This window comes from Patagioenas fasciata, chromosome 1 (genome assembly GCF_037038585.1).
Source record: "Patagioenas fasciata isolate bPatFas1 chromosome 1, bPatFas1.hap1, whole genome shotgun sequence".
In the NCBI taxonomy this organism is placed as follows: domain Eukaryota; kingdom Metazoa; phylum Chordata; class Aves; order Columbiformes; family Columbidae; genus Patagioenas; species Patagioenas fasciata.
This window is the reverse complement of record NC_092520.1, coordinates 123482920-123493860: the sequence shown is the minus strand read 5'-3', so window position 1 is coordinate 123493860 and position 10941 is coordinate 123482920. Positions and strand designations below refer to the sequence as shown.

Genomic DNA, 10941 nt, shown 5'->3' with positions numbered 1-10941 from the left:
ACAGTAATATACAAAAGCATGCAAAATCATTCATTGTACAGAAAGATTCCATATCTTTAGTCCTCAAAAGTAACTAGTGAACATTTAAACCACCCCTGTTTTTTCTAGGAAGGTAATTCCTGAGATGGAAAGTTGAGTTGTATGTTGGCATTTTCAAAGACACCATAATTCAGTGAAGCATACAGAAACAACTTGGTAGGGACGTAATGAAACAGTAGCAAAATACTATCTAATACATATACTCAGAGGCAAGAAATTATCATGGGGTTAAATTACAGTAAGTGGTGGGAATTTTTATTGTGTTGAAAAGTACATCTTTTACTGAATTCAACATAGTAATAAGATGAAAAGAGGTCCACTGGCAAGGGAGGAAAAAAAGCAAAAGTTTGGAAGTACTTGACACAACTAAAATAAATGTCAGCTGTTTCAATATCCCATAGGCAGACTATAGTAGACAATTTTTTCCTGTATCCATGGAGAAAGTAAAGTCTTTGACTGATGTAAGTCAGTTTAGCACAAATGCTGGTCTGTCTAGTTACAACCTGCACTACCGGTTTCTTTTAATAGATAATATAGGTAATATCTAGCTTTCACTCTGAACCCATGCTTTAACACTCAGAATTTATCCATATTTAATTACAATTTTATCACACTTCTCTAATGAAATAAATTTACTTTGTCCTCCAAGCAATCACCTCAGTATTCCAGTATGTAAAAAATACTTTCATTATGTTTATTATAAAAATATAAATGTTTCCACTACAAATCATTTTACATTAGTAAGAGGCCATCTACAATTGCACAATATATAATCTAAATGAGTAAGTAATGCTTTGAAATACAAGTAAAGTAAATACATATTGCCAATCAAATCACATCTATACATTGCTTATTGAATGCTAAGTAACAGCACAAAACTAGATATGTTAACAGAAATAAATAAAATGGAAACTATATTTAAAGATACAAAACCAATAATATGGCATGTCATTTTATGAGTATTTGCAATTTGCTTGATGTCGACAACCTATGCAAGTCCTGTACAGGAAGATGGCCACACAAATTCTAGTATCTCTACTCCATAATGAAGAATTGTACACTGCTATGCATACATATGTACAGGGGGACAGGGAGTATAGGATGCTTGCAACAGAGGCCACTTACAGTACAAATCAACTTTTGACAGGAGAGAAAACTGAATGTATTTTAAAACTCTCTACTCCTAATAGAAAAGAAAAGCAAAATTGAGTTTCTTTTTTTCCCCAAGCATCAGTGAGATTTAATCTTTTATGCTGAGCATGCTCAAACAGTGGGCAAGGAACATGACATGATACTAAGAGAAAAATGAGGGTGGTTGGTGCAAAGCTTTTCATCGTCATCTAAAATTCTAAGTGGTTCTGTGTTTTCAGAAGCATTTCAGAGATGTCTTCCCCTCACCCCAGCCTTCTCACCCCCCACTCTCCAGTGGCAGAATGAAGCTGAAGAGAAATGTCAAGAGGAATATTTATAAAAAGCTGTCCCCACACAGACAGTGTCTGCAGATGGATTTTAGTGACTTAAATTCAAGAACAGTATCTGATTTAGAGGAACCTGAAACTGAAGAAAATAAAGATTCTGAACGAACTAAGCAACTGAAAATACAGCTGTTCTATTCAGCATGCTGCATTTCACGATAGATTGTGGCAGATAAGAAGTGTTCTTTACACCTTAAGTGCTTTATTTTCATTTTCTTCAGCTTTTCTTATTTTTTTTTTAATTTCAACTTACTTTGAAGCCCATGCATTTTTCTTCCAGAAAATATTACTAATTATTATCCTGTGACTGTATTTCAAATCCAGTCCTTCACTGCATGCTCACTGCCAGCACTCATGAAGAAGTCTCTAATTCTGCTTCTATTTAGCAATGTGTGATAAATGTTTCATCTCTACATTTTATAAGTCTTGGGCCCATGAAGAAAAATTTAAAAGCTGATTCAGTCACATAAATCCTAGGAACTGATTCTTCCCTTACTTATGTGCCTTGTGCTACACAGAGCTTCAAAAACCAAACCATTACAAGAAAGCATGACTAGTTACCTGCTTTTGCACACACAGTGAAAGGCGGCATGACATCTGCCTCCCATCAAATCTTGGACTTTCAGGGACTCACTGTTATTCACCAGAGACAGGTTTAGATTCCGCCACAGCAGGTTGGGAATTGGGCTCTGAGTGCTAGTGGAAACTGCTCCAATGTCTGTGTGCCTGCCATCACATCTAGAGCATTCAGAAGCTCATCACTACATAGCACAAGAAGTTCCTCACTGTGATTTAGATGATGCATTTTCAGAGCAAAGGGTTGAGCCTGCTCAGAACCAGGACCGACATGTTTCGGAGCAATAGGTTAAGAACTCACTATTGGGAAGATGCTGAAGTGGGAAGGACTCTCAAATCTCATCTTCCAGGATCCTTTTTCCACCAGGAAATGTGAATGCTCTCCTATAGATAGGCTTCTTTCTCCTTTCTTTCAAGGAACAGGTGCATAAGGAACCTGTGCCTAAAAGCAAGGCCCCTGCAGGACGGCAGCCCCTGGACAGATGTCTTCTAGCTCAGACTTAGGTAAAATTACATATCAAAGTCTCATTTCACATGCTTAAGTCATCCTCCTAAACTATCCACTTATGCTTGGCTGCAAGTCACCATCTCAGCATAACTACCAGTGGCTGTCCCCATGGCAGTACACCTCCCAGTTCCCAGCGTCAGGAGCAGAGCCTGCGAGGTGGGAACCAGAAATGGACCACTCCCCCATGAACTCAAAGAGCATCCTCAGTTAATGCAGGATGCAACCCTGACTCTTTCTAATGTTTGCTAAGCAAATCTGACACCTAAACACCACATGAGAATAGGGGTCCTTACTTTGACAGGAAAGCAGGCCTTTGGGAAATAAATGAGATGTACTTCACCGGGACAGATACCATCTAGAGACTGATAGGCACCAAACTCTGCCAAAACTCAAGCCAGGGTTAAAATGCCACTCATAGCAAATGGAAGGAATCTCAACAAGTCCAGATGCTTTGTCAAGTGTCAGAGCTGGAAAAAAGACCATCTTTCTTCCCTTTTTTATTTCATATATGATGTTATGAGTATAAAATAGTCTAGTAACTAACCCTCAGACAATTTCTCAGGTTGAACCAATGAAGTTTTGATAACATTTGGCACTTGGCAATAATACAGCCAGGTTAAGGTATTTAAGCATAAATATAAACAATAATGAAAAAAAATAAATAAGTCTTTTAAAATTTAAGACTTGTTTCTATTTAAATGAACACAATTAGGGAAGCTAACATAATGGCAAAAATCTTTTGTCAACTAACTCAAAGTCACTACAAACTTTATTTCTGTGTTCCTTTCTGAAGTTGAAATAGCATGTTACAATGACATTATAAGTAAATATGGCCACACAGGTTGTGAGGTACAGTCCTCTATTTTCCTTACTTTTAAAGAAATAAAATACCTGTTACAGATCTCTTCTGTATAAAAATACCGAAAGTCTGTCTTCTTGTTTGCTGTATAGATCAAATACACAGCTTTCACGTCCATGTGTTTTTCATGTCATTCAGTCACTTAATGTTCAAATGGCTCTAGGTTTTAGTATCACTGATTTTTACTTGGAAAGATTTTTTACTTTTTTTTAATTTACTATCTGCATTAACAGTCAGTCAAGAGCACCCACCCTTTAGGATTAACAGATAGAAAACAAGTTCACTCCTATTTTTAAGGCATTTATACTCAATATCTGAGTGTCTTAGTGGGTTTGAAATTTCAACCATTAAGTTTCCAAAGCTGTTGCAAAGAACTCCTTTAAATTCTGCCGTTTATCAGCCATCATTTTTGCCATTCGATGCAACTTTTTTTTTCTCTCCCAAGCAACATCATTTTGGCAACTTACACAGGAACAGGGCTGTTCTTTGTTTGAGTTTCTAGAGCTTTGATGCTGCTAACAATCTTCTTTTGAGGCCCCACAACTGTAACGCCGACTTTCTTCACATCACTGAAAAAAAAGAGGAGATACACCGGGTGAGTGAACATAGTGTCACTGTGCTTCCTAGCGCTGATGTGAGCAAATAGCAATCAACTTGCTGATCTTATATTGTTGCACTGGAAGAGCCTCCAGATATGGTGATATTGCTGAAACGCAAGACCAGGTACAAAAAATACTGAGAACCGTTGTATGAAAATAGCAGGAGGCTGCCAAAAAAGAGCGAAAACTCCTTTTGCCTTGTTGTGTTTGCTTACCTGGAAGAAAAGACAATGAAACAGTGTTCTCTGCTGGTACGTGCACCGGGATTTAGAGGCATGGGGATCACTTCTGGGCCTCTCTACCACCTCCATCCCCCTGTCAGCCTGGTCGCTTTTGCTGAGCAGTGCTGACATCTCGCTTTCACATGCTGAGCCCTCTGAATGGTCATCTTAACTCTGGTATCAGCACTGAGATTGATGGTTCCGTGGCCAAGCTTCCAGCTTCTACCCTGTTTTTCACCTCTCATTTCTCCAGGCCGTTCTGTCTCCGTTTCTTGCGCAACACAGAAGTGGTTTAACACTTGTGAAAGGCTAATTAACCAGTGGCTCACAGGAAATTGGGCATTCCTAGAGGATTTCTGCACTGTCCCCAAAGGGTAATTGTTATAAAAAGCCATTAGCAGCCTTTTTATAGTTGCAATAATACACTAACTAACAGCACTGATGTGTTTAATTGTCCATACCACAGCTGCTGCTTACTCCTTCATAAGTTGTCCTGTCTCCAGCTAGTGCAACAGTGAGTCAAGATTTCCTTTGGCATCAACTTCATAACGGCACTTGATGCCTTTTCAGGTGCAGAGGAAACATTATTCTACTCTTCCTCATCTAAAGAACAAAGACGTACTGCATTTGAATGTAACAAACTTGCAAGCTGTCAACTTCCAAGTTGATAATGTTTAAATGTCAAAACTGGAGGCAGGAGGGAGTTCAGCCCCTGAATAATTATTAGTGTGTAGGAGGAAAGCAGCTACAAAGGGTTTGCTCTGTCTCACCTGGTTTGATAGAATATGGGATGGACAATAAAGGAACAGATTGACATGTGCCAACTGTGGAAAAACACCCGTAAAAAGGCAGTATATAAAGAATCAATAGGGAAACTCCTAAGCTGTGAGTGAAAGGGATGCTGGTGTACCAGATGATGCAGGATGCTACTGTATCAGACGAAACTGGAATTTCCTCAGCATCAATGAGAAAAAGCTGTGGAACTCTGGCCTTCATACAATAACCAGAGCATCTAAGTTTCCTTCATGTGTACTGCAACTACAACAATAATTTACATTTGTCCCTGTAAATGTAAGAATATTTTAGCTAAAACCTGGAAATTCCATATAAAAATGCTACTCATGTTTTTGTTTACTTCTACCTCCAGCCATAACCAACAATGAAGAGCTGAAGTCAAGTCAAACTTACTCTGTGGAAATCTTGGCTATTGTGTCACAGGAACTGTACTCCACACCCGTGAAAACCTCTTTGCATTGTCCTGTCCGAAAACCATTAAGCCAATCACCTGTCGTGCGGAAGGCTGAAATGTCAATGTTACTTTGGTCCAGGAGAAGATTTGATGGCCTGAAACAAAAAAGAATGTGACGACATTTAGGTAGCAGGGATACATAAGGACTTATTTTGTGTCTAAAGTTAACACCGGCACTGGCAAGAGATGCAACTTTTCTATTTGACTGTGGAAGTTGTCTGCTACTGAGGCCACCACATGCACTCAGGCTGGCAGCTCTGATGAAAGCCACGTAATCATCTTGCTTAAGAGCTCTGGCTTCTCAGGCCCACACTTAAATCACTGAAGCATCACCAATTCATTAAGTGTATTGTTACATTACAATTTAATTTGTGAAGCATTAGCAAAGACAAGCCTAATTTAGATGATAGTCTTCTGTTTCACTTAGTCCCAAACAACTCACAAACTGCACACTCTAGACTCCAAGCTGACCATGTTGGTAGAATTTGCACATCTCAAATGTTCAGGGTATTGTAGCCCACTGACAAATCCTAAATGCTGCTATTAAGTTAGAAGCACAAATAATAAGACACTAGTGGCTTTAAAAAAATTGTATCAAGTCTAAAAATCAAATGTTAAATGAATTAAATGTATCTGCATGAGACTTGCATTCTGCAGTGCACAGAAGCAGAAATGAGGAAGTTTGTTATTAAATACACTTAGCCGGATTTAACATGCAATTGCCATGTCCAGTTTAAAATTGATGCTCTCTCTGAGACCGACACTTCCAGAAGGACCTCATACAAATAAATTAGAAGTGAGAAGTGAATCATCTCCTGTCTTTCATGCTCATGAAGGGTGCTGAACTGACATGACTTGCATACAAGTTCTCTACTTAGACAAGAATGAAAAAAAGTAACAAATAAACCAACTCAATGAATCGAACAATTGCCCATGCTTTGCCTCTTTAAACCTTTTTACATCTGCGTAAGTCTACCTAGAAGTTATTGAGGAAAAACATTCTTCTCAAAATAATGATTAAATATATAACTTTCTAATTAAGAAGGAATATACTGCAGCTAACCCTGCACTTTGCATATTGCAGATGGCAGAAGTGGCACCTCCCATATTGATCCAGAAATTTAGTTCTGCCTTGTAAGATGACTATTGTTTTCACAGTTTTGTGAGCATACTGTGACTTCTTATTTGTGGGCACTGAGGCTAAAAACAAATGACAGCTCTTCCCCATAAAGTCACTAGTGGTAGGCTCTCCCACACCTCATTTTAGCCATCTGAAAATACCAATAGGCCCAGCTAGTTTTCTAAACTACTGCTGCAGTCCACGGAGAGACACACCGTTTCCAGGCAGGAGGTCTGTCCTCTCTGAAAGAGGTCTTCCAGGCAAACAGCTTGGAGCAGCCCCCCAGCTCTCAGAGAGGGAACCTTATTCTCAGCTGTCCATTCTCACTGACTTGATATCTTTGCAGAGTGGTGTGAGAAGCCCCTGAAGAGCAAGACAACCAGTAATTTCTTTCTACTGACAAGACGTCTTACTAATTCTAATTACCTTTCTCTCTTGGTGCTCATTAGCACAATAATGACTTCCTTAACGAGTCAGATGTTATTAGAGACATCAACTCTACTTCTGCATTTTCCTCTATGCTGACAAACCTACACCTATACTAGACAGCTTTTTAGCCCCCATTCAGAAACATATGTGCTCTATTTTAAGTAAAGTACCTGTGCTTGGCTGTGCTGCTACCATGGTGCTACTCACAAGCACAGGAGACTGAACCAGAGGATGTTCAAAGCAGTTAGCACTGCAACTTTACAGTCTATTTTCTGCCTCATAATTATTTTCCCCATGGCTCTAGTGAAACATCACCTGCACAAGAGTCCAACTACTACAGCTAAATCCATCTGAAGTGACTGCTGTCACTGGAAAGAAGTGAAAATAAGAAGTGATTAAACTAACACTGTGATTTAAAGGTAGTGATTAAGCAGTGTTACAGGTAGATTACAGGATCTAGACTGTAAAACACCCTCTTCACCCCAAGCCCAAGCCATCTTTAAGCACTGGAAAAAACATAAAGGGAAAATTTATAAAGGCTCCAAGGTGAAAGAAGTGCTTAAATACCAGTGAATTTAGGATCATAAGCAGGCTAAAAATCCAAACAAAACTTCTCAATCTTAATACAAGTCTTTATTAAGTTTCAACAGGATTAGCAGCACTTCAATAGCATACCCCTGCAGTACATCTGGTTTGCACTGGAATCAGGAGATATCACATCGGTTACACCAAGAATTTTACCTTTTACCTTCGAAGAAAAGAACAATATAGCTTTGTGAAACAATAACTCTAGGTATTTTCTACATATTAAACAGCACCTTTTACTTCTGATGTTTTGCCAATTGTTATCAATCAACTGATTTCTTTCAGGCTCAAAAAATTATTTTAATATCTTCTTCCCTTCTGAGATTTCAGGCCATAATTAAAGAGCTCATTAGATGCTTGAAAAATCTTAACTACAAAAACCACGAATGGACATAACACCACTGTAGATTCACCATCAGTTTTCACCAGGTCTCAGAGGAAAAAATGTTCCTGACCTTTTGCCTGACTACCTTCCCTCCAGAGCTCAGCCAGGACAAAGAGCTGCTACAAATGACCATGATCACTGACACCAACTATAAACCTCATATCCTGGGAACAACCACAAATAGAAAGGAAAGCAACAGAAGACACCAGAAACGTGCTCTGGCCCCAAAACAGTAAAGAATGGAAAGTATGGCATGGCAGCACAGACACAAACAAAATTCAAGTTGCTGTTCTGATGCTAAAAACCAGATCTTCGGCATGTATATGATATACAGTTTTAAACACCCTCCAGTTAAGGGCTCAGGTTAGATAAACATGCCCAAAATACTTTTATTCAGTAGCTGTACAGCCTGCATCTCCCTGACTACTGTTTGTCCCATGAAGAGACAATGCTTTTTATTTATAGTTTTCTGGATATAGTGTCTGGAATCCCAAGACATTTATTAAGAGTATTTATGAAGTGATCTTAGTGATAAAGCATGGAGATTTTTTTTCTCCCAGTCTAGTATGTCTTTTCAACTTAAATCAAATAAAACAAGGCCTGACTCAAGAATCACTAATGAAAGTATAAACACATTGAAATAGAACAGGTTTCTAGGATTAGGAATTAGAGTGGCCCAAAAGAGCTTTTATGTTTATTACTTGGATCAAAGTATCATCAGGACAAAAAATATGACCTAATTTTAATGCAAGTGACCTCAGGATAACCAGCACTGTAAAGTATCATTTTTCTCCTTGTAGGATTGCAAACAAAAATTAGTTACTTTCCTCCTCAGAGAGGACATCTGGACAGTTTATCAATGAACAGGAATTTGTCTCACTGCGAAGAGTCTGTGATGTCTCCTCACTCGCACCAAGGGAAAGCTGGGCTTTCAGAGCATCTGCACACATTGGCAGTTTTTTTCCCCCTGACCCAGCCCCTAGACAGAAGGTCTGACCATGAAATTTATGGTCAGGGTGATGTGCGCCATGAGCTCACACTTTACTAGACAAATTAGATGGGTTGCAATCCGTGCAGCTGTAAACGACATCCTGCAGGGTTCCACCTGATCTTTTACAGCTTTTCATAAATCAGTACCTACTAGTTTCAGAAGAGAGTCATTAAAAAGAAATCATGGAAATTACATGTTTGCTCAGGGGAAGTGAAATAGAACATTTCCCTCTGTCTTTTCTTCTCTCCTCTCCTGTTTTTCTCTTTTCTTTTTTTCTTTTTGTTGAACTCTTTTTATTTTGTTGCTTTGACCAGCTATGATGTACCCCACTGTGTTATCTTTCAACAGTCGTGGAAAGACTTTCTACCCTCTTCATCCTGACTGTGTGCCTATCTATGGAGTTGTATTTGCTGACCTGCGGTGCCCTGAAAAATCATCAGGAAGGCTCAGGTTAGAGAGACAAATTTAACAGCGAGATGCCAGTTACAAAATGCCCTGTTGCTGAAAGATTTCTCTGGATGTGCCCATTACATTATCAGTTGGAATGAACCTCTGAGTCACCCACAGTAGCAGGGAGAACTACAGTTTGTTATCATTAGCACTGCTTTTTGTCACAACACAGAGAAAGTTTTGCTGCACCACATAGTAACAGCAAAGACCACAGAAAACATCATTAGAACCCTTCCCAATATGGCATGGAAATCTCGTCTCTCATCGTCCGCTGCCTAGTGAGAAAGGGATACGTTAACTTGTAAAATCCAGGAACTGAGACAAAAGGAAAATGTCCTGCCACTTCTTCTGCATGAAGTGTGGTATTATGTGAACACACAGAGGAGCTGTGCGCATGCAATCCCAGACTTCGTATTGCAGTAGCCTCTCTCTTTCCATCCCTTCCTCCAAACAACACAACCAACCTCCAGTTTTTAAATCTGGACTTCCCCTTCCACAGTCAGTTTCTTTTAAAGGATAAAGCATTTTAAAAAACATAAAGTAATTTCCTGTGGCAAATTTTAGGTGATTATAAGCTGATTTTGTAAAGTGAAATTGCTCCCTAGGAGGGAGCCAGACCTGGCTTGAACACAAATCCAATGTGCTTTATTACTATGGCACAGCATTCAGGTCTAACAAGAAGGATATCTCCTATTTCAAGGAAAAAAAAATAGTTGGCATAGAAAGCAAATTTTAGTTTTATCTTTTCTAGCAAGCAAAATCAAAAGTATACATGTGTATCAACAGGAGACCAGTAAATAAATGACATGCTGAGGAGAAGTGGAGTTTAAAGATAAGAATTGGAGTTCCACTTCTTCTTGCCCATTTTTAAGGTATCCTTAGCAAAATTTGTAACTTAGTCCCTAAAATCAATTCACTTAGGGTGGCACATTTGCTTTTCCTGAGGAGCTTTATATTACGCTTGCACACTCTCAAAGTAAGCGGGTTGTGACTACTCTTTGAAGCCAGAAGAGAGATGGAGCAATGGGGGTGGGGAGGGGGTGGGGTGCAATATGAATAAACAACAGAGAAAAGAACACAGGTGAGGCTGATGGCCTGCTACAAAATGATGCATCTCTCTAAATGTCACTCGGGACTTCTTATTTTCTAGCTCCATATTGTCTGTTGACAAAAAACTTCCCACAGCCTCTCCTAGGATAATGATCAAATAAAATTTCAACTGCCCAACAGGTCAGTCCTCCAGTCTTCCCTAATTCTTTACCTGCCCCTCAGAACATGCTTTTCGAGGGGCTTATATATTTTCACTATCCTGGTGGGGTAGAAATTATATGCCTGGGTGTATCAATGTTCCTCAATTTACTTCCTGCCACCGCCACAACCACTGAATGCAAAAAATACCAGCACTGTGCTGATAATGGTTTTCTTTCTCTCAGAATGTAGCTTAAGCTGTGCTTT

The 10941-nt window shown here is 39.2% G+C and overlaps 1 protein-coding gene across 2 annotated transcripts in view; it reads right to left on the bottom strand.

Moving 5' to 3' along the window:
* Positions 1–267: 267 nt before the first annotated feature.
* Positions 268–10941, bottom strand: part of EPHA3 (EPH receptor A3) — a 230746-nt gene continuing 220072 nt past the window's right edge. For both annotated transcript variants that reach the window (XM_065853481.2, XM_065853471.2), the window contains exons 16-17: positions 5466–5621; positions 268–4026 (exon numbers count right to left, since the gene is read on the bottom strand). In XM_065853481.2, the coding sequence (XP_065709553.1) occupies positions 3921–4026; positions 5466–5621 (262 nt within the window). In that variant the 3' untranslated portion in view covers positions 268–3920. The remainder of the gene's footprint in view (positions 4027–5465; positions 5622–10941) is intronic.